Genomic DNA, 24523 nt, shown 5'->3' on the forward strand with positions numbered 1-24523 from the left:
CCACCAGCTGTCTCTGGCGAGATCACTGAGTTCAGCAAAGACCAGGGATCAAACTCGAGCCTTCCTGCTTTTGTATAGTTTATTGACACGTTACAGGCTGCACCTACCCACTAAGGCAACAGGGGAGTGCTTGTTAGTACTAGACACAGCTCACTTCTTTATTTTCTTGTTGTGTTTCTTTGGACCATTGGACCCTTAGCAGCAGAAATGCAAGGAATGCTTTCAAATGGTAAGGAAGTTCTTGCTTAATAATGTACCAGAGCCTGAGTGAGCTCGCAGTGCAGAGAACTCCTCGATGACATTTCTGCGGTCCAGTTACACTCTCCCACTCGAGGATTCCGGTCCGTTCCCACAATGTGCAGTGGGTAAAGGGAGCCATGCGCTGCTCCCACTCCTTCACATCATGTCAGACCTGGGAATTGTTACGCTCGACTGGATGGTGTACTATGGTTGCCAACTCTGATTGGACGTATTCCGGGAGATTTCCTCACATGACCTCCCGCCTCCAACTGCCCCACCCGGTCAAACAGTCTTTTTTCTCATCTCCAATATTTTAAAAACTAATAAACGAAAGCGTTCAAAGAAAATGTAAAAGACATAATTCTTTTTAATGCCTCTATGATTTTCTCCTGGGTTTGCTCACAGCAGTGTCCAGGAGATTAATTTTTAATTCCTGGAGACTGCAGGACAATCCTGGAGGGTTGGCAACCCTTTTGTGTACTGTTGCATTGGACCAATGCATACCAACATGGAGGGTGTTGGTTTGTACTTTACAAGGTTACTGAAATGAGCTGTTTGTGAAATGTTGTCAAATGGTTTCCCGTCAAAATGGCAAAGGGAGATTAAAAAGAAAACCTAACTCTAAAAAAACACCTGTCTCACTTGGATCAAAATGCGCGATTTTCTTTAGCAAATAAAGAAATTTACAGATCTATCATCCTATAATCATTGAGTCATTCAGTCTGAAGGAAAAGATTTTGAAGCCAAGTTGCTTTGCTATCTAAACTGCTGTTGACTCTTAGCTGAGGTGAGGCAGGTAACGATTATAAAGTAATTAAGAAGATTAGCAAGCATTTTATGCCTGGTTTCAGATTTTGTAGGAAGTGTCATATTTGACTTAGTCATTTTATGCAATGGGAAAAGGTTTTGTCCATTGGGAATCTGTACATTGGGATTGAACGGGAATAGGTTTGATCCATTGGGAATCTGTACATTGGGATTGAATGGGAATGGGTTTGATCCATTGGGAATCTGTACATTGGGAGTGAACGGGAATGGGTTTGATCCATTGGGAATCTATCCATTGGGATTGAACAGGAATGGGTTTGATCCATTGGGAATCTATACATTGGGATTGAACAGGAATGGGTTTGATCCATTGGGAATCTATCCATTGGGAGTGAACGGGAATGGGTTTGATCCATTGGGAATCTATCCATTGGGATTGAACAGGAATGGGTTTGATCCATTGGGAATCTATACATTGGGATTGAACAGGAATGGGTTTGATCCATTGGGAATCTATCCATTGGGAGTGAACGGGAATGGGTTTGATCCATTGGGAATCTATACATTGGGATTGAACGGGAATGGGTTTGATTCACTGGATCTGTACAATGGGAGCGAATGGGCTTGCTTTACTTGAGCTGAATTTTTGTACTCAAGCTGAGTTGGACTCAGAAAGACACATCGATGGTTAAATTAGGAGCTTCTCTTTTTTAATTAAGACCAATGACCTGGGCAGTGTGAAGGGATCTTTACTGTGCCTTTAGCCTGTGCTGCACCTCACCCGTGAGTGCTTGGTGGAGTAACGGAGGGAAAGAAAATAACTTGCTTTTATAGGGAACAAAAACAGAAGACGCTGGAAACGCTCAGCAGGTGAGGCAGCATCTGTCGGGACAACACAATCTGATGTTTCGGGCCTGGAATACATCCTCACAACTGGAAGATATTACAGGTGGACATCATTTAATGTCTTGTATAAGTCTTTTATTTCTCTTTTTGTGCATCTTTTTGTCCCATGTGCAAATCCCTTCTGCCATTTAACCATCTCCTGTTCTCCACCTAAGCACATTACCGGTCATTCTGTTTATATTGCCCCTATTTGAGTCGTTCTTTTATTTTTTACCCCCTCTCCCCTTCCCCTTGTTCTGTTCTTTTTAAAATTCTGTTCATCTGGTTGATTTCTCTTTCCCTGCCCTAGATCAGGGTGCTGAAACCGTTTATAACATCTCTACTTAGCCTGGACCAGTAATTGAGCCTGGGACCTGTCTGCTCCAGTTGGCTCTGGCCTCTTGAGCATCCCTGATTTTAATCGATCCACCACTGGCGGCCGTGCCTTCAGCTGCCTAGGCCCTAAGCTCTGGAATTCCCTCACTAAACCTCTCCGCCTCTCTACCTCTCTCTCCTCCTTTAAGACGCTCCTTAAAATCTACCTCTTTGACCAAGCTTTTGGTCACCTGTCCTAATATCTCCTTATGTGGCTCGGTATTAAATTTTGTTTGATAATCGCTCCTGTGAAGCGCCTTGGGAATGTTTTACTACATTAAAGGCGCTATATAAATGCAAGTGGTTGTTGTTGTTGTTGTTGTTGTTGTTGTTGTTGGTGGTGGTGGTGGTGGTGGTGGTGGTGGTGGTGGTGGTGGTGGTGGTAGTAGTAGTAGTGGTATCACGTTAGGTGATGCCTTCAACACACCAAGTCCATGCAGGGGACCCTACCTCCTTTCTTTCTTCCTTCTTGGATTTGCCACGCAAAGCAACAAACCAAACTTAGTTCAGGTTCATTGCCTGATCTTGGGTTTAAGCCAGGGTCACAGTCTGGGTTGCGAGCATATAAATAGTTGAGTGACTGTTTGCAGAAAAAGAAAGCCCATGATAGACACCGGGAACTCAATACTAGGGAAAGCTTAGAGGAGTATACAAAGTGCAGGGGTCAAGTTAAAAAGGAAATTAGGAAAGCAAAGAGAGGGCATGAAAAAATATTAGCAGGAAAAATTAAAGAAAACCCAAAGATGTTTTATAAATACATTAATAGCAAGAGGATATCTAAGGAAAGAGAACGGCCTATTAGAGACCAAAAAGGTAACCTATGTGTGGAGGCGGAAGATGTGGGTGTGGTTCTTAATGAATACTTTGCATCTGTCTTTTCAAAGGAGAGGGATGATACAGGGATTGTAGTTAAGGAGGAGGAGTGTGAAATATTGGATGGGATAAACATAGTGAGAGAGGAAGTATTAAGGGGATTAACATCTTTGAAAGTAGATAAATCACCAGGGCCGGATGAAATGTATCCCAGGCTGTTAAAAGAAGCAAGGGAGGAAATAGCGGAGGCTCTGACCATCATTTTCCAAACTTCACTGGATACAAGCATAGTGCCGGAGGATTGGAGGACTGCTAACATTGTACAGTTTTTAAAAAGGGGGCGAAGGATAGACCGAGTAATTACAGGCCAGTCAGTCGAAGTATTATAAAGTCTGTTATAAAAGATGTGATAACAGAACACTTGGAAGGCATTAACGGGATTGGACAAAGTCAGCATGGGTTTACGAAAGGGAAATCATGCCTAACAAATTTACTGGAGTTTTTTGAGGATGTAACTAGTAGAATAGATAGGGGAGAACCAGTGGATGTGGTGTATTTGGATTTTCAGAAGGCTTTTGATAAGGTCCCACACAAGAGGTTAGTGTGCAAAATTAAAGCACATGGGATTGGGGAGAATATACTGGCATGGATTGAGAATTGGTTGACAGACAGGAAACAGAGAATAGGAATAAACAGGTCTTTTTCCGGATGGCAGGCAGTGACTAGTGGGGTACCGCAGGGATCAGTGCTTGGGCCCCGACTATTCCCATTATATATCAATGATTTGGATGAGGGAACTAAATGTAACATTTCCAAATTTGCAGACGACACAAAGCTGGGGTGGAATGTGAGCTGTGAGGAGGATGCAAAGAGGCTCCAATGTGATTTAGACAAGTTGGGTGAGTGGGCAAGAACATGGCAGATGCAGTATAACGTGGATAAATGTGAGGTTATCCACTTTGGTTGTAAAAACAGATTATTATCTGAATGGTGATAGATTGGGAAAAGGGGAGGTGCAACGAGACCTGGGTGTCCTTGTACACCAGTCGCTGAAAGCGAGCATTCAGGTACAGCAAGCAGTTAGGAAGGCGAATGGTATGTTGGCCTTCATTGCAAGAGGATTTGAGTACAGGAGCAGGGATGTCTTACTGCAGTTATACAGGGCCTTGGTGAGACCACATCTAGAGTATTGTGTGCAGTTTTGGTCTCCTTATCTGAGGAAGGATGTCCTTGTCATGGAGGGAGTGCAACGAAGGTTTACCAGACTGATTCCTGGGATGGCAGGACTGACGTATGTGGAGAGATTGGGTCGACTAGGCCTATATTCACTAGAGTTTAGAAGAATGAGAGGTGATCTCATTGAAACATATAAAATTCTAACAGGACTAGACAGACTAGATGCAGGGAGGATGTTCCTGATGGCTGGGGAGTCCAGAACCAGGGGTCACAGTCTCAGGATACGGGGTATGCCATTTAGAACCGAGATGAGGAGAAATTTCTTCACTCAGAGGGTGGTGAACCTGTGGAATTCTCTACCACAGAAGGCAGTGGAGGCCAAGTCATTAGATGTATTCAAGAAGAAGATAGATATATTTCTTAATGCTAAAGGGATCAAGGGATTTGGGGAAAAAGCTGGAATATGGTATTGAGTTAGACGATCAGCCATGATCATTTTGAATGGCGGAGCAGACCCGAAGGGCCGAATGGCCTACTCTTGCTCCTATTTTCCATGTTTCTATATGTGACTCCAGTCCCAAACCAATGTGGTTGACTCTTATCTGCCCTCTGATGTGGCTGAGCAATGAACTCAGTTCAAGAAAAAGCCCCACCACCACCTTCTGAAGGGCAACTAGGGACGGGCAATAAATGCCAGCCTCGCCACCGACGCCCACATCATGAGAATGCTAAAGGGATCAAGGGATATGGGGAAAAAACGGGAACAGGGTACTGAGTTAGATGATCAGCCATGATCATTTTGAATGACGGAGCAGGCCCAAAGGGCCGAATGGTCTACCCTTGCTCCTATTTCCTATGTTTCTATGTTTCTAACCTCGGTGGTGGGCAAATTATTGGAATCAATTCTGAGGGACAGGATAAATTGTCATTTAGAAAGGCATGGACCAATCAAGGACAGTCAGCACGGATTTGTTAAGGGGAGGTCGTTTCTGACTAACTTGATTGAATTTTTCGAGGAGGTGACAAGGAGGATCGATGAGGGTAGCGCAATTGATGGAGTCTACATGGATTTTAACAAGGTTTTTGACAAGGTCCCACATGGCAGATTGGTCAAAAAAGTAAAGGCTCATGGGATCCAAGGGAATGTGGCAAATTGGATCCAAAATTGGCTCAGTGGCAGGAAGCAAAGGGTAATGGTCGTCAGGTGGTTTGACTGGAAGGCTGTTTCCAGTGGGGTGTCGCAGGGCTCGGAACCAGGTCCTTTGCTTTTTGTGATATACGTTAACGATTTGGACTTAAACGAAGGGAGCATGATTAAGAAATTTGTGGATGACACAAAAATAGGCCGTGTGGTTGATAGTGAGGAGGAAAGCTGTGGACTGCAGGAAGAGATCAATGGACTGGTCAGGTGTGCAGAAAAGTGGCAAATGGAATTCAATCCGCAGAAGTGTGAGGTAATGCATTTGGGGAGAGCAAACAAGGCAAGGGAATACACAATAAATGGGAGGATACTGGGAGGTGTAGAGGAGGTGAGGGACCTTGGAGTGCATGTCCACAGATCCCTGAAGGTAGCAGGACAGGTAGATAAGGTGGTTAAGAAGGCATATGGAATACTTTCCTTTATTAGCCGAAGCATAGAATATAAGAGCAGGGAGGTTATGCTGGAACTGTATAAAACACTGTTTAGGCCACAGCTTGACTACTGTGTACAGTTCTGGTCACCACATTACAGAAAAGGTGTAATTGCACTAGAGAGGGTACAGAGGAGATTTACAAGGATGTTGCCAGGACTGGAGAATTTTAGCTATGAGGAAAGATTGGATAGGCTGGGGATGTTTTCCTTGGAGCAGAGGAGGCTGAGGGGTGATTTGTTTGAGGTGTACAAAATTATGAGGGACCGAGATAGAGTGGATAGGAAGGACCTATTTCCCTTAGCGGAGGGGTCAATAACCAGGGGGCATAGATTTAAAGTGATTGGTAGAAGGATTAGAGCGAAAATGAGGAAAAATGTTTTCACCCAAAGGGTGGTGGGGGTCTGGAACTCACTGCCTGAGAGGGTGGGAGAGGCAGAAACCCTCAACTCATTTAAAAAATACCTGAAGTGCTGTGACCTGCAGGCCAAGGACCAAATGCGGGCAAGTGGGATTAGGCTGGGTGGCTCGTTTCTCAGCCGGCGCGGACACGATGGGCCGAACGGCCTCCTTCTGTGGCTTAATTTTTCTATGATTCCATGATTCTCTGATTCTATGTTGTGATTTTCCCCCTCGCTGGGGAGAAGTAGCTTAGCACGTCTCTAATTGATGTGAAAGTGGGCAAGTGACCCAAAGTTTGGAGATGTACAGCCACCAACACACACGCTGTCACATTTCATCCATAACTCAAAGATTTTTCTTGTCTACTTTTAACTGTTGTCCCAAACCTGTTACTAACTTTCAGCCTTTCTATTCTTGTCACCTATTTTTTTCACACTTTCATATTCCGTTGAGTTTAGAAGGTTGAGGGGTGATTTAATTGAGGTGTTCAAATTGGTTAAGGGATTCGATAGGGTCGATAGAGGGAAACTATTTCCTCTGGTGGGGGAGATCCAGAACAAGGGGGCGTAAAATTAGAGCCAGGCCATTTAGGAGTGAAATGAGGAAACTTTTTTTTTACACAAAGGGTAGTGGAATTCTAGAACTCGCTCCCCCAAAAAACTGTGCATGCTGGGGGTCAACTGGAATTTCCAAGACTGAGATCCACAGATATTTGTTGGGTAAGGGAGAGAAAGAGAAACCAGGAAATTATAGACCTGTTAGTTAACACCTGTTGTGGGGAAGTTATTGGAATCTATAATTAAGGACAGGGTGACTGAGCTGATTAGAGAGAGCTAACATGGATTTGTAAACGGTGAGTCATGTCTAACGAACCTAATTGAATTTTTTGAGGAAGTAACTAAAGTAGTAGAGAGGGGACTGTCTATGGATGTTGTTTATATGGACTTCCAGAAGGCATTCGATAAGGTTCCACATAAGAGACTGTTAGCTAAAATTAAAGCTCATGGAATTGAAGGCAAATTATTGCCCTGGATAGGAGATTGGTTAGGTGGCAGAAGACAGAGAGTAGGGATAATGGGTATGTACTCGAATTGGAAGGAAATGACTAGTGGTGTCCCACAGGGATCTGTGCTGGGGCTTCAACTATTCACTATATTTATTAATGACTTAAATAACACAATAGAAAGCCAGATATCCAAGTTTGCCGATGGCACAGAGATTGGTGGCATAGTAAGTAGTGCAGACGGGAGCATAAAATTACAAAGAGACATTGATAGATTAAGTGAGTGGGTAAAACTGTGCCAGATGGATTTCAACACAGGTAAATGTGAGGCCATCCATATTGGACCAAAAAAGGATCAATCCAAATATTTTTTAAATGGTGAGAAACTCAGAACAGTGGAGGTCCCAAGAGATTTAGGGGTCCATGAACACAGATCACTAAAATGTAATAGTCAGGTATGAAAAATAATCTAAAAGGCTAATGGAATGTTAGCCTTTATAACCAGAAGGCTAGAATATAAAGGGGAGGAAGTTTTGCTGCAGCTGTACAAAGCCCTGGTTAGACCACATCTGGAGCACTGTGTACAGTTCTGGGCACCGCGCTTTAGAAAGGATAAATTGGCCTTGGAAGGAATGCAGCACAGATTGATCAGAATGTTACCAGGGCTCCAAGGGCTAGATTATGAGGAGAGATTACATAAACTAGGCTTGTATTCCCCGGGAATATAGAAGGTTAAGAGGTGATTAGATTGAGGTTTTTAGGATTTTGGAAGGAATTGATAGGGTGGATAGAGAGAAACTTTTTCCGCTGGTGGGGGAGTCTAGGACAAGGGGACATAACCTTAAAATCAGAGCCAGGCCATTCAGGAGAGAAGTCAGGAAACACTTCTTCACACAGAGGGTGGTAGAAATGTGGAACTCTCTCCCACAAAAAGCAGTAGATGCTCAATTAATACTATTAAATACTGAGATCGATAGGTTTTTGCTATCCAAGGGTATTAAGGGATATGGAGCCAAGGCGGGTGAATGGAGTTAGGATACAGGTCAGTCATGATCTCAGCTGTGAACTAACTGAATGGCGGAGCAGGCTTGAGAGGCTGAATGTTCTACTGCTGTACATCTGCATTCCTGATTCCAGATCACCAGTTCCCCATTACACTCCCTGCTCACTGAGGACAAGGTGCAGGAGGTGTATTCAAAATGTTTTGATTGCCCCTGACCCCATGGAATCCAGCAGAGTCAGGAGACCTCAGGAACAGGGCAGAAACAGAGAGAGAGAGAGCTGCCTCGCAACACCCCACTCCACCCCCACCCCCCCCAATAAGGAATTGGCCCTGAACAGGCAGGCAGGACCTTAGTTTAACATGTCATCTGAAAAAACAACACCTTCAACAATGTAGCATGCCCTTAACATTGAACTGAAGGGTCATTTTAGGTTAGGCGCTCAAGTCACAGAGTAGGCTTGAGTCCGGGACCTTCTGACTCAGAGACTAGATTTCTACTAACTCAACCCTGACACTTATAGAGAAACCAAAAGAGGGACTATTTTTTTAACTAGAACAGTGGCCAGTCAGGGATGCAGTCTTCTTTTAAATTCGTTCTTGGGACGTGGACGTCACTGGCAAGGCCAATCCCTATCTGCCCTTGAGAAGGTTCGTTCATGCCATCTTCCTGTTTAAGGGCAGTTAGGAGTCAACCACATTGGTGTGGGACTGGAGTCACAGTTAAGCCAGATTGGATAAGGACACACATTCTCTAGATTACTACTCTAGTAACATAACCACTAAACTATCTTGTCTTGGGGGTTATAATGGTTAAACTGCTCAGTTAAAGGTGATGTGTTGCAGTTGTAGAGCGGTAGAACACAATTGAATCAAGGCTGTATTGGTAGCGTATGAGATTGTCAGTCATACCTTATGTGGAGCATTGTAGGCAGTTCTGGTCACCTGATCACAGGAAGGATATTATCACCCTTGAGAGGATATGGAGTTGATGAATCATGAAAACTCAGAGAATTTGAAACTCAAGCTAAGAGGAAAGGTTTTAATTTTGACCTTGTTCCCGTTGGAAAGGGGGAAGAGTTATTGAAGTTTTCCAGATTATGAAGAATGACAGAAACACCTTTCCTGATTGTGGGGACGAGCCAGTTTGTTGAAAGCATTGTGGAACTATTCGGAAAGAGAACATTGTGTTTTAAAACCCTCAACTGTCAGGAAGAACCTTTATTTTTCACCAAAAATTAATAATTTACCAAGGAAGGTTGGTAGAGCAAATAGTACCGTTGGGTTCAAGAGACAGCTGAGAGTAAAAATTAATCCATGTGCCGTTATTAAGGTTGAGTAATGCATTCAGGCCAAACTCCTCTGTTTACCATTTGAACAAAGCTCTTCAGTTTTAATTGGGTTAACAATCCCACTAAAGCAGCTAAATTTGAAAAGCTACAGAAAAATTAGAAGAAATGTGAAGAAGTTGGATCAAAGGAAGACATCAGAGAAGAAACTAAAGAAATGATCGGAGGGAAATGTCAAAGATTAGGGCTGAGCGCAGGGAAAGAAATGAGTAACAGTGTCCAGGTGAAGAAATGAAGCTGGAAATGAGGAGGAAAGGTAATCCCCAGCCCCTCAAGACAGGGAATTACAGTATTGCATTTTTATCTATGTTTTTATATTATAAACGTTGTTTATAGGTGCATATATTGAGCTGGGTCAGATTACATAAGGGGCTATTTTAGCCCTCACCCAGCGGTTGGGTTAAGATGATGGGGGGGTGAGCTCGCACTGCATTTCCCGAGCGTTCCCGTCTGCCATCGTTTGGACTAGCCTGAAATCAGGCATAGGAAGGCCGCCCGCCCCAGAGGAGCGGGCCTAATTTAAATGGCAAAGTCGTCTCCAGATGATGACATGGGGACGTGCACGCCATTTTAACCCTGGGCCCGACTAAGGCCCGCACGGCCTCGGGCCTGCCAGCGGAGGCCAGGATCCCGGCTATAGGAGGCCCAGGTAAGTCTCATGTAAAACATTGTTTTTTAAAGGATCCTTTCGGGCCAGCATGATCAGGCGGGCTTCTCCTGGCTCCACCAGAATACCTCGGGTCTCCCCTGCCCCAGGCCTCCCCCCTGCCAGCCCCCCTTCCCCGATTGAAGACTTGCCAATCCTCCCCCTCCCCCAATTCCTTGCTTACCCCGGTAAGGTCCCTGGCAATCGCCTGACCCCCTCGTGAATTTTGACTCCCGCCTGCTCCGGCCGGGAGTCAGTGTTGGGAAATGCACGAGGTCCGGGAGTTAAAATCTTTCAGGCCTCATGCTCCTTGGGACCAATAGTTTCACCGCCTGCTTCAACCCCCGTACTCCTGATTCCCGCCCCGAGTTAAAATCGGGCTATAGACTTATCTCCTGTTGCATTGGTGGTTTGGTGTCGGCAACATGGTTGTGATGGTTAGCTGCTGAGATGGAACTGTATTTAACCTCCCCTGTCCCCTTAAGGCCACGACTCAAGTACTCCCTGTGGGGCGTGGCCTAAATAGGACAGTTAGAGGCTAATTGCAAGGGGAAGTTTCTGTAGATTTTCAATTGGTTGCCAATCACCAGTTCTGGCCCTTAGGGAGAGACCAGGTTACCAAGGTCAAAAAATCTTAATTTTTTAATTAATTCTGGGCGTCACTGGCAAGGCCGACATTCATTACTCAACCCCTAGTTGCCCTGAGAAGGTGGTGGTGGGCCGCCTTCTTCTTGGTTTGCTTGGCCACTTTAGAGTCAACCACATTGGCGAGGGATTGGAGTCACATCTAGGCCCAGACCGGGTAAGGACGGCAGGTTTCCTTCCCTAAAGGGACGTTGGTGAACCAGTTGGGATTTCACAGTAATACTGACAGCAGCTTTTCATTTCAACTAAATTCAAATTCTCAACTTGCCATGATAAGATTTGAACTCATGTTCCCTGGGATTATTAGTCCAAAGTTCTAGTCCAGTAACATAACCACTACACGACCGTCCCCAGCAGCAGGGAACAAGTAACTTTGTTCCTTTTTTAATATATACTTTTGACACTTTGAAATGTGACATCTAAAGTTGCTGGATGCACGATTTATATCGAGCGAATTTTTGTGAATAGATGTTTGGTAAATTAAGAAAAGAAATGAATCTTTAGTAAAAGAAGCATCAGATGCAAATCAAAAAGTGGAAACAAAATGCATCGTTCAGTGACATTTATTTATTTATTTATTTTCTTAGCACAACTGTACATCAAAAAGATCCTCTCTACAGGACCGGACCTCGTATGTTGAAAAGAATCAAACCAGTGTTTGGAAAGAAGAGTTTTATCGTAAACTAGACTTTGTCAAAAAGAGAAAAGGAAGGATTAGCTTCGGATCATTCCCAGTTTCCTTCTCCGTGACAGTCATGGCTCCTCATTGGCACATCGCCCATTCCAGACTGGGATTATTTGGGTTTGTGACTCTTGCGTGTTTTCAGCTGTCTGCTGCCTTTCAAAACTGTGACAGGAAGCAGAACAATTTCAGCAGCATCCCTGAAGCCCGGTACAGCAGCAACCCGAGCCCCGTCTCCGGGGGGATGTTGGTCCTTTACCGCATGGTTCACACATTCCTTGATATGGTCCAACCGAACCCTTTCCCAACAGGTGAGGAGACTCCGATTGTACTGATAGAGCGCCGGGCCACACATAAATGTGACAAAGGAAGGGATGTAAAACAAGGAACCGTCCCAGGCTGCCCCGCTCGTCACAGTATTCATAAATAGTATGGGGGAGGTCTTTGGTGATGACACCGAGCTATGTGGCATGTTGGGGACATCGATGGGATCTGGATAAATAAAGTCAATTGATAAAGGAGTGGCAGATGGATATTAATATGGATAAATGTGAGGTGATGCAGAGTGGAAGAGCAAGCATGAAATGCAGAGAGATCCATCAGCATAAAAACTCTGCTCATCATTACCTCAGTCTGTGCGTGACATTACACACAACAACCCTTTAGTGAAAACTATCCATTTTCCTTTGCAGACAGATAGGGAATGATTTTAACATTGAAAAATGGGGGAGTTGTGGGCGGGGGGGGTGGGATTTCAAAATCGCAACCATTTCAGACCAGGCCCCAACCCGCCCCCAACCCGCCCACTTCCTGTTTTCACTGGGACGGGACAAGGGGTGGACAATCAGCCCGCTCCCAGGAGGCAGGTTGGTGACTAAAACCTTTCGAGGAGACTGCGGGCCTCCATTTTTGCAGAACTTGCAATTTCAACCCCTGGGGGCCGGGATTCCTGGGCCTTCTCCTTCACGCCACATGAAAGGAGGCGAGTAGGCCCGAAACTTCAGGTAAGAGCCTTTATAGCACAGCTTGTGGGCCTGGAGGAGCAGGAGTGCTTCCCCCAAGCCCAACAAGCCTACCTGCAACAACAACCCCCATCTCCGACCCCTCCCCCCACAACGATCACGGACCCCCCCCCGATCCCTGACCCCCCACAACGATCGCGGACCCCCCAATCCCCGACCCCCCCCCACGATCGCAGATCCCCGCGATGACCCCCAATCCCGACACCCCCCTGTGACTGACCCCCGATCCCATCCCCCATGACTGACACCTCCCGTGACTCCCATGCCCACTGGTGCCCCCGTGCCCACCATTGCTGCCGTGCCCACCCATGTCCCAGTGATCCCCATGCCCACTGGTGCCTGTGACCCCTATGCCCACCGGTGCCCCATGCCCACCCATGCCCACCGGTGCCCTGTGCCCACTCATGCCCATCAATGCCCCATTCCTCCCGTGCCCCTATGCCCATCATTGCCCCTGTGCCCACCCATGCTCCCCCATGCCCCGCCCCATCCATACAATCAAAGATTTATCTGGAGACTTACCTGAACACGTCCTCTCCCTGGCTGCTGTCCCGTCCGCCTGAGACCAGCCTGTCAATCAGGCCGGTCAGTCAGACTGCAAACCGACAAAAAAAAAAAGATGTCCTTACATCAAAATTGTAAGGACGTTCGGTAAACTCGTACTAATGGGTTTCCCGTCCTCAATTTGACCCTCCCTTCCTGACTCGGGGTCAAAATCATGCCCATAGTATCTCATCATAGCCACCAGCCACAGAGCAAAACATTGTAATAGCAGCTGTGACTGGAATTGTTGGGGGTGATTATAACCCTTCCCGCTCTGTGGGAACGGGGCGAGTGGGCAGTTAAATTTGCCCGGGTCCCTCCGTCTGCGATTTTAACTCAGGGCAGTGGATGGGCGGCTAAGTCGGCGGGGTCCTGATTGGCATATGCAGATCAGGGTCCAATTGTATCGTAAAGATTCTAGGGTTTCAGCCCCACTCCCCTATCCAAAACTCGACTCCACATGTGATCACTCTTTGTGTGAAGAACTTCCTGACATAGTATCATAGCAGGTACAGCACAGGAGGAGGCCATTCAGCCCATCGTGCCTGTGCCGACTCTTTGAAAGAGCTATCCAATTAGTCCCACTCCCCTGCTCTTTCCCCATAACCCTGCAAATTTTTTCCCTTCGAGTATTTATCCAATTCATCTTGAAAGTTATTATTGAATCTGCTTCCACCGCCCTTTCAGGCAGCACATTCCAGATCAGAACAACTCACTGCGTAAAAATATGTTTCCTCATGTCACCTCTGACCCCTTTGCCGATCACCTTAAACCTGTGTCCTCTGGTTACCGAACCTTCTGCCGCTGGAAACAATTTCTCCTTATTCACATCTGTCCTAAATTTGCCTTTTACTAGTTTGAACCTGTATCCCACTGTGCTACTTTCACAGTTCAGTTTGAAATAGTTTTCTAGATCTGTATATTTCATATTGTTTACTATCTATCTCAGCACATGATGTGGAGATGCCGGTGATGGACTGGGGTGGACAAATGTAAGGAATCTTATAACACCAGGTTATAGTCCAACAGTTTTATTTGAAAATCACAAGCTTTCGGAGGCTACCTCCTTCGTCAGGTGAGGAAGGAGAAAGCCTCCGAAAGCTTGTGATTTTCAAATAAAACTGTTGGACTATAACCTGGTGTTGTAAGATTCCTTACATTTATCTCAGCACAGTCATTGCTGTTCCAGTACAGCTACAACACTGGCCATCTACCTGACAATTTGGCATATTGTCCAGTTATGTCCTGTCTACAAAAAGCAGGGAAAATCCAACCCGACCAATTACCGCCCCATCAGTCTACTCTCAATCATCAGCAAAGTGATGGAAGGTGTCGTCGACAGTGCTATCAAGCGACACTTACTCACCAATAACCTGCTCACCGATGCTCAGTTTGGGTTCCGTCAGGACCACTCAGCTCCAGACCTCATTACAGCCTTGGTCCAAACAGAAGAGCTGAATTCCAGAGGTGAGGTGAGAGTGACTGCCCTTGACATCAAGGCAGCTTTTGACCGAGTATGACACCAAGGAGCCCCGGGGGATCAGGGGGGAAACTCTCCAGTCGCCGGAGTCACACCTGGCACAAAGGGAGATAGTTGTGTTGTTGGAAGCCCTGGACATCCCATCCTCTTTAACTGTCAAAAGCTTGTCACTTTGTTTATGCCAAAACAGCCTTTATTCTTCACTCCACACCAGTGGTAAACAGCGTGAACACCAGTCTCCTGGTTAACTCGATTGAGAGGGAAGTGAGCAAGAGTGTTGGGCATCTAACTATTGGGCCAAAAATTGCTCATAAAATAACAGTGAGCCTAACAACGCTCACTGTTATTAACAGGCAAATCGAAGAGCAAGTTCCTTTGACCGCACACGCGCAGTCAAACGCGGAAATCCGAACTTGTTCTTCCTGAATCATCGGTGATCTGAAAGCTTTGCGTTAAAGGAACCTCGCCGGCTGCAATCAATGGACCAGCGCCAACTTGCTCTCCTGCTCAGCTGGAAACTAACTAATCTTGGCACAAAAAAGGCATGCTGAGTTTTTAGGTCTAAACTAACTTTTAACGGTGCGGTAAGTATTAATGACGGCCAAACAACCTCCCTGGCACTGAAAATTTACTTTTAAAAATATGGAGTCTCATGATTTTAATAGTTTTTGGACATTTAAAAAAAATTTTAAATTAAAAACAATTTTTTTACTTTTTCTTTCTGTCTCTTTTATCTTAGTCTTTAAATCTCACCCTCTCTTTTTCTATCTCATTTTATTGTACATTTACTAACCTTATCGGGCATTTCCTGGTTTTTTGCTTGCTTCACGCTGATTGGTTGAGGGGACAGCCTGGGAGAGAACGCTGCTGCTTTTTTGAACTCGGATCTCGAAGGAAGGCCAATAAGAACGTGGTAACTTAGTGGGTGAATTTAAACCTCAGGAGCGGCGAGCACTTCTGGTTCACTGCTCGGAGCAATTCATGGGTCGTTATTTCCAAGGTGTGTCCGTGTGATTAGTGACGTAGAACTGCTCAACACTGCACACAGGAAATATCCCATCCAGCAAATAATGCCACGGGTAGAATTTCCATTTGTATTTATAAACAAGAATTCCAGTAACTAGGCTGCACCTTCCCTACACCATCATTAGCCTTGTTCTATAAATTAGTTTTCCCTTCTATTTCCTTGTCCATTGTTTTTTGAGAGTCCATGCAAGAGTAAACACCAGTAATTTATAGAACAAAGACACTATCCTGATCTTTCGCAAAATAGTAAAGAAACGTCTGATTCGAGTTACAGCTTTTTCTGTTGAAAATTGCTGGTTAAGTGATACCTGGTTACCTCCAAACAGGATACACTGATCTTACCGGTTCATTTTCACATACTGTAATGTTCTAGTTCTCAAATCAATGCACCCTGTTAATGGTACAGCAGGACACACCTTCTCTCTCTCTCCCTCTCCACCTGCTTCCTTTCCTCAGAACATAAGAAAATTCAAGAATGAAAAGAGACAATTCAGCTCCTCAGTAATTGGCCAAGTTTCATAATTACGGACAGTCAATTCGCAATCAGTTTCATGGTACTATATTTAGATTAGTTAGAAATTTTTATTAATATCTAAAGTTAATTAATTGAGTTTCATCCATGCAGAAACACATGCATATCTACACTGAGTCATACACACTATGAAAGACATACATCACACATAGAATGACGGACTCAGATATACAGAGTCCCACATACAGTGACAGACATGTACACACAAAATTGTTTGAGCCTCTCACACAGAGAAGCACAGTCTCTTTCCCACTCTTTCTGACTTACGTGAAAAGATGATTGAGAATGAATTATGCTTGTTAACAGAGTGTTTCTGTTCTGTAGATATAATCAAATTACTTGTGGAAAACACTGAACAAATACAGCACAACTACATAAAGGTAAGAACAGTTAAACAGTGAGTTTCAGTGTTTTTAGGTTGAGGGGAAAGTGTTGAAATTTGAAACTGTCGTCTTCTTTAATGATCCAACAGTCCCTTAACGAGCACAGGGAGGAGAAAAGCCAATTCAGCCCCTCCGGCTTTCCCACTCACCTGCCCTGACCATTTTCAGCTTGAAGCCAAAGACTAATTTTACTCTCTGTTAATAAGGAATATGCCCGTTTCCATTAACGATGTTTCAATTGAGTCCTCATTCACTGCACTGGGAGGCAATCTGTTTAATTGGGTCCACATCCATAGGGACAAAGATCTTGATTTTTACTCCCGGGTGGGAACGCACCAAAGCGAGCAGCAGTGGGCAGGATCAGCGTCGAGGCAGCCGAAAGCAATCATCAGGCCCTTCGCATGTGTCAGTTACGGGCCAGGGTGGGGGGGGGGGGGAGATTCGATAGGGCCTATTATTGGGCGCGGGTATCGCGATCTGCTATTAACCCGCACCCAATGGCCCTGTGCAGGCAGGATGAGAACTTTGCCTGGCCTCAGTACTCAGCGTCAAGCTGCGTTCAAATCCAGGTCTTGCTCGTCGACTCAATGCAATTCACACTTTACACCAGCAGGGGGAGCCCTAATCTCTTAAAGGGAGGATGTATCTTAAAATCTCTTAAAGGTAGCTGGTACCTGTTATTTGCTAAAAGTAACAGTCTGCTGTCTGCAAGGAGTCTGTTCAGATATCACACATGTAAAACACAGATGCAGGTCCCGTCCCTATGTTTACACACTGATGAGTTATGTTAAATGATACAGCAAAGACTATGGGCCCCAACAACATCCCGGCTGTAGTGCTGAAGACTTGTGCTCCAGAACTAGCTGCGCCTCTAGCCAAGCTGTTCCAGTACAGCTACGACACTGGCATCTACCCGACAATGTGGAAAATTGCCCAGGTATGTCCTGTCCACAAAAAGCAGGACAAATCCAATCCAGCCAATTACCGCCCCATCAATCTACTCTCAATCATCAGCAAAGTGATGGAAGGTGTCGTCGACAGTGCTATCAAGTGGCACTCACTCACCAATAACCTGCTCACCGATGCTCAGTTTGGGTTCCGCCAGGACCACTCGGCTCCAGACCTCATTACAGCCTTGGTCCAAACATGGACAAAAAAAGAGCTGAATTCCAGAGGTGAGGTGAGAGTGACTGCCCTTGACATCAAGGCAGCATTTGACCGAGTGTGACACCAAGGAGCCCGAGTAAAATTGAAGTCAATGGGAATCAGGGGGAAAACTCTCCAGTGGCTGGAGTCATACCTAGCACAAAGGAAGATGGTAGTGGTTGTTGGTGGCCATTCATCTCAGCCCCAGGGCATTGCTGCAGGATTTCCTCAGGGCAGTGTCCTAGGCCCAACCATCTTCAGCTGCTTCATCAATGACCTTCCCTCCATCATAAGGTCAGAAATGGGGATGTTCGCTGATGATTGCACAGTGTTCAGTTCCATTCGCAACCCCTCAGATAATGAAGCAGTCCGAGCCCGCATGCAGCAAGACCTGGACAACATCCAGGCTTGGGCTCATAAGTGGCAAGTAACATTCGCACCAGACAAGTGCCAGGCAATGACCACCTCCAACAAGAGAGAGTCTAACCACCTCCCCTTGACATTCAATAGCATTAACATCGCCAAATCCCCCACCATCAACATCCTGGGGGTCACCATTGACCAGAAACTTAACTGGACCAGCCATATAAATACTGTGGCTACAAGAGCAGGTCAGAGGCTGGGTATTCTGCGGCGAGTGACTCACCTCCTGACTCCCCAAAGCCTTTCCACCATCTACAAGGCACAAGTCAGGAGTGTGATGGAATACTCTCCACTTGCCTGGATGAGTGCAGCTCCAACAACACTCAAGAATCTCCACACCATCCAGGACAAAGCAGCCTGCTTGATTGGCACCCCATCCACCACCCTAAACATTCACTCCCTTCACCACTGGTGCACTGTGGCTGCAGTGTGCACCATCCACAGGATGCACTGCAGCAACTCGCCAAGGCTTCTTCGACAGCACCTCCCAAACCCGCGACCTCTACCACCTAGAAGGACAAGAGCAGCAGGCACATGGGAACAACACCACCTGCACGTTCCCCTCCAAGTCACACACCATCCCGACTTGGAAATATATCGCCGTTCCTTCATCGTCGCTGGGTCAAAATCCTGGAACTCCCTTCCTAACAGCACTGTGGGAGAACGTTCACCACATGGACTGCAGCGGTTCAAGAAGGCGGCTCACCACCACCTTCTCAAGGGCAATTAGGGATGGGCAATAAATGCCGGCCTCGCCAGCGATGCCCACATCCCATGAACGAATAAAAAAAACCATTGAATAAAGGTTGCGCACTACTAAATTCCGCATCCTCCAATCTGCATACCAGTCCTCACCAATTTGTCGATCTCCGTTTGTACCAGGCCTGCGAGAGTTCGTGCACCAAGGTTCTCCGATGATGCACTAGAGGCCTTGGTGCAAGAGGTGCACAGAAGAAGGGACATCCTATATCCGTGGAGGGGGGTGGGGGGGGCCGGGAGAGGGCAAGAGACCCTCCAGACAAATTATCACAAGGCAGTGGGAGGCAGTAGAGGATGAAGTCAATGCCAGGCGCATGGATGCAGTGCAGGAAGAAGTTCAATGCTTTGACACAAGTGGTCAAGGTGAGTGAGGTCAACTCTCAAGTGGCGTCTCCTACCAACTGCACCACTAGCCACATCCATAGATTGCACCCATCACCCACATACCAACAAACTCTTTCCATCAGCACTCAACTCTTCCAATCAGATGCTTCCTCTCGCCCTTACACATTACCACTGTTGCAAGCCGCCCACCCACAATTCACAGGCCACACACACTGGCAACTATTCAACCACGACAGGCATATCACCCAGACACAGGTCCCGCTTTTTTGCAGGAGAAGGTGGTGCATATCAGGAGGCAGCAAGTGGCCGTGGCATTTAGCCCCTCGAGCCTGTTCTGCCATTCAATGAGATCATGGTGGACCTGTGACCTAACTCCTGCCTTAGCCCCATATCCCTTAATACCCTGGGTTCACAGAAATATATCAATCTCAGATTTAACATTCACAAGTGAGCTAGCATCAACTGCTGTTTGCAGAAGAGTGTTCCAAACGTCTCCCACCCTTTGTGTGTAGAAGCATTTCCTAACTTCACTCCTGCACGTCCTGGCTCTAAATGTGAGGCTATGTCCCCATGTCCTAGTATTCAAGTGTAGGAGACCTCCAAAAACAGTTACAAATATCTCAGCAGCCAGAAGCAATAATCCAGCCACCAACCTGTAAATCCTGCATGGTCCCTTTAAATAGCGCTGGTGGGGGGTCCTCCAGACACTCTAAGACACGTTCAGATGGTCGGGGTTAAGACTGTGCATTGAGTTGAGCGTTGAGTGCCAAAATGGGGTCTATCACTTAAAATCAGCGTTGCACACTGATTGTATCCATTTTCTCCTTACTTTACATGCAGCCGGCGTTTGGTATTTGCGCCTGTGCTAACTCCTATACCAAGATGGCGTCCGGCGCATGTCACGCTGGAAACGTGCGTGCGCAGTCAAGACGCCACCTTGGCACCTCGAGAGACCATGTAGCGCCAAAACAGCCATCGCCCCCACCCCCCCACCACCATCCTGTTCTCCTTCCCCCCATCCTCTCAGGACTTACCTGAAGGCCGCTGTTGAGAGGCAGGAGGCCCATATTGGAACGCTGGCAATGGACGAGCTGCCTCCGGAGCGGCGACAGGTGCCGGCAGCTCGGCCAAATTATTCAAATGAGGCCCGAGGCCCAATTTCAGGCTCGCCTCGGGCCTACCGGTTGTGGCATGCGCTCCTCGCGTGCTGTCAGATACGTGCCCGAAAGTTGGCCGTAACCAACTTTTACCTCAACGTCTCTGTTTCTGAGTAAAATGATGCAGTTTTTAAGATCTCTTGATGTCCTTTCCCCAGCCCTTTGTCTTTCCCTAAGCCCAGCAACCAGAAACTGAACACGATACAACACTTTACTTGTGTTAGCAACCATTGCCTGACAAAAAGGTAACACTATGGCTCGTGTGGAGCATAAAACCAACATGGACCTGTTGGGCCGAATGGCCTGTTTCTGTGCTGTATATTCCATGTAATTCCACCTAAAATCAAACAATAAGCTGCCAGTCTCCCTGAATCTGCCATCCCCATTCAAATGTCTGGGCATCAATTACACAAACAGATCTGTGCTGCTGCTCACAGAGAGTCAGAAGTTTTATAAGAAAACGTGCAATGGCAAGTAGCATTACCAGAAACACTGGTTAGTCAGCGTTAAGGGCAGTGGGTGAGGTTGTGTAGTTATGGTATTGCAGTAATGTTCAGAGGTTATCAGTTCAAATCCATGGTAAATCGGGAAATACGGTCATTTGTGGGTGTGCACCAGAGAAACCCAACTGGTTCACCAATAATCTTCAAGATGTGGAGATGCCGGTGATGGACTGGGGTGGACAAATGTAAGGAGTCTTACAACACCAGGTTACAGTCCAACAGATTTATTTGGAATCACAAGCTTTCAGAGATTATCTCCTTCGTCAGGTGAGCACCTGACTAAGGAGGAAAGCTCCGAAAGCTTGTGATTCCAAATAAAGCTGTTGGACTGTAACCTGGTGTCGTGCGACTCCTTACAATAATCTTCAAGGAAAGGAACTACCATCCCGACCCAGTCTGACTCAACCACACTGCCTGGTAAACTTGAAGAAAGGCATTAAAATACAATTCAATGGGTGAATTTAATCACATTGCTTTTTAAAAAATTTAATTCATTCTTGTGGGCGCCGCTGGCAAGGCCGGCATTTATTGCCCGTCCCTAGTTGCCCTGAGAAGGAGGTGGTGGTCTTTTTACGACTGAATGGTTTACTGGGTCACTTCAGAGGGCAGTTAAGAGTCAACCATGGAGTCACATACAGGCCCAGACCGGGTAAGGACGGCAGGTTTCCTTCCCTAAAGGACATTAATGAGCCAGTTGGGTTTTTACGACAATCCGACAGTTTCACGGTCACTTTTACTGAGACCAGATTTTTGTTTCCAGATTTTTTTTTTAACTGAATTCAAATTCTCAGACTGCCCACGGTGGGATTTCAACTCCTGTTCTCCTTGGATTATTAGCCCAGGCCTTTGAATTATTAGTCCAGTGACGCAACTACTATACTAACTATACTAAGTTTGTAAATTATGTAATTTTAAAAATATATATTTTGTTTAAAACCATATTTTGCACAGAAGCCTTTTGACTAATTTTATTGGTTCATCAAAAAACTGTGCTAGGCGACTGTTTACATTGGGAAATGTCTTTAGAAAATGTCTTTGTCGGCAGTGTCAGTGTTAAAATCATTGTAAAAGATCATAACAGGAAGTAAGGTTTGTGCATGAGAACTGTATACGAGATTTTTAATAATAGATCAATTATGACAATCTTCCGTTACACCACATGGAAATGCTTTTCCATTCAGAAGGAAATTTAACCTTCCTGTTATTAACAACTCTGTTGAGGGAAGTGGATTCTATTGGATTGCGATTCTCCGCCCTCCCCACCACAAATATTCCCCCTTTGCCCCCTCCTCCTCTGAAGATGTTTACCTGGAATTTCCGGTTCCCCGGTGTGAATTCCGTGGAACTCCTGGGGGAACAAAGCAAATGGCCGTTTCTTACCGTTTACTCCCTTTCACCGGGGATTGTGCCGGTCGCTCGCCGAAGTTTGGGAAATTCTGCTCCCGTACCACGGGCAGCCGAAGCGCGGCGGTCTAAGTGGCCACGCCTCATCTGTGAGCGAGCAGACTCTTCAACCAGGGAGACCATCACAGTTGATCCCGTACTGATCTCACCCAACAATCACCTCCCAGGAGGAAAGTCCCAGGCTACTTATTTTTTCTCTTCTGTGGGCCAGGGTTACTGAGGTCAGTGGTGGCCACCCAACCCCCTCAGTAATAACCTGGTTCAAAAATTGGGCTTTCCTAATCTGACCAGCTCAGTTCCTCAGTTCTAATTGTTTTTTTTCATAAAATATACTTTATTCATAAAATTTGCAGCAATACATACAATCCAGTTGTCATATCACATTCCAAACGTACACAATACAGATCATACAATTTGCAGGTTACATCAAGTACAGTTCAACGAACACATTATACATAATTACAGTTCATGACACTCTGGGGTGCCTCATTGCATTACATTCAATACAGATTATTGATTACAGATTCATTACAGGTACATTACGGGTTCATTACAGGTACATTACATCAATTTAAATTTTACATTCTGCCCGAGGGGGTTTTTCCCTGATTGCAGCCCCTCGGTATACAATGGCGGGAAGGCTCCAAACGGTTGCCTTTCCCCACAGAGCCTTTGCGGCGGCCGCACCAATCCTCAGTGCGTCCCTGAGCACATAGTCCTGGACCTTGGAATGTGCCAGTCTGCAACACTCGGTCGAGGACAGCTCCTTGCACTGGAAGACCAGCAAGTTTTGGGCAGACCAAAGGGCGTCTTTCACTGAGTTGATGGTCTTCCAGCAGCAGTTGATGTCCATCTCAGTGTGCGTCCCCGGGAACAGCCCGTAGAGCACAGAGTCCCGTGTTACGGAACTGCTCGGGACGAACCTGGACAGATACCACTGCATCTCTCTCCAGACCTTCCTTGCAAAGGCCCATTCCAGAAGGAGATGGGTGACGGTCTCGTCTCCACCGCAGCCTCCTTATTGTTGCGGGAAAGTAGAGTTGAGGTCGAAGATCAGCCATGATCTGATTGAATGGCAGAGCAGGATCGAGGGGCCGTATGGCCTACTCCTGCTCCTATTTCTTATGTTCTTACTTCAAAGTAATTCAAATATATAATTCTGAGAGATAAAGTGTAATATAAATGCAAGTCTTATTGTTAAGTAAGAATTATGCAGAGGAGACACCACATTTAAAAGCCTGTAGACCTTGGGAGGTGAGGAATTCCACAGTTTGGAGGTTCTGGGAAGGACTGGGTTAGAGTGGGACAAGGTCAATGGGGGAAATCAGTCCTGGGCGTTAGTTTTACACGATTTTCTTTCCTATTGACTTCGATGGTACAGAAAATCGGGACTGGGTGTAAAACAGGCCAACGAACCTCTATTGCCCAACTGTACGACTGCCCAAGACCAATCTGACCTCGCTGAGTCTGCTGCTTCGAACTCTAGAACCAACAAATAATCCAGTTTATATCCTGGTCCCATCCAGGTGGTGGAGTATGAGGTCGGCTTCATCGTCTGTGCTGCCATCGGAATTCTCTTCTTCATCCTCATGCCCCTCGTTGGCGTTTGTTTCTGCTGCTGTCGGTGTTGTGGGAACTGCGGAGGAAAGATGTACCAGAAGCAGACTGAGTCGATGAACTGTAAGAGGAGGACCCTGGCTGCCAGCTTGCTCCTGGTTACAACGGTGATATTGTGAGTGGGCTGGTCACCTTTTTCTGAGATTATGGAGATTTTCATAAGTACTTACTTTTTCCACCTTTTCTGGGTGGATCTTTGTGCTCATAAGGGTGTCGAACATTAGCACTGGGAATGGAACACTGTTCCATTTTAGGCAACTAGTGACAGCATCAAACACTCCCAGGGCAGGTACAGCACGGGTTAGATACAGAGTAAAGCTCCCTCTACACTGTCCCATCAAACACTCCCAGGGCAGGTACAGCACAGGTTAGATACAGAGTAAAGCTCCCTCTACACTGTCCCATCAAACACTCCCAGGGCAGGTACAGCACGGGTTAGATACAGAGTAAAGCTCCCTCTACACTGTCCCGTCAAACACTCCCAGGGCAGGTACAGCACGGGTTAGATACAGAGTAAAGCTCCCTCTACACTGTCCCGTCAAACACTCTCAGGGCAGGTACAGCACGG

At 46.1% G+C, this 24523-nt stretch overlaps 1 protein-coding gene across 2 annotated transcripts in view; it reads left to right on the top strand.

Annotated features, from left to right (window-relative positions):
- The first annotated feature begins 206 nt into the window (after positions 1–206).
- prom2 (prominin 2) overlaps positions 207–24523 on the top strand; it is a 73633-nt gene continuing 49316 nt past the window's right edge. Inside the window, exons 1-4 of one of the 2 annotated variants that reach the window (XM_068001995.1) lie at positions 207–229; positions 11521–11926; positions 16543–16598; positions 23865–24070. In XM_068001995.1, the coding sequence (XP_067858096.1) occupies positions 227–229; positions 11521–11926; positions 16543–16598; positions 23865–24070 (671 nt within the window). In that variant the 5' untranslated portion in view covers positions 207–226. The remainder of the gene's footprint in view (positions 230–11520; positions 11927–16542; positions 16599–23864; positions 24071–24523) is intronic. The other variant, XM_068001994.1, reaches the window with a different exon arrangement.

Source organism: Heptranchias perlo, chromosome 21, assembly GCF_035084215.1.
Source record: "Heptranchias perlo isolate sHepPer1 chromosome 21, sHepPer1.hap1, whole genome shotgun sequence".
Classification (NCBI taxonomy): Eukaryota; Metazoa; Chordata; class Chondrichthyes; order Hexanchiformes; family Hexanchidae; genus Heptranchias; species Heptranchias perlo.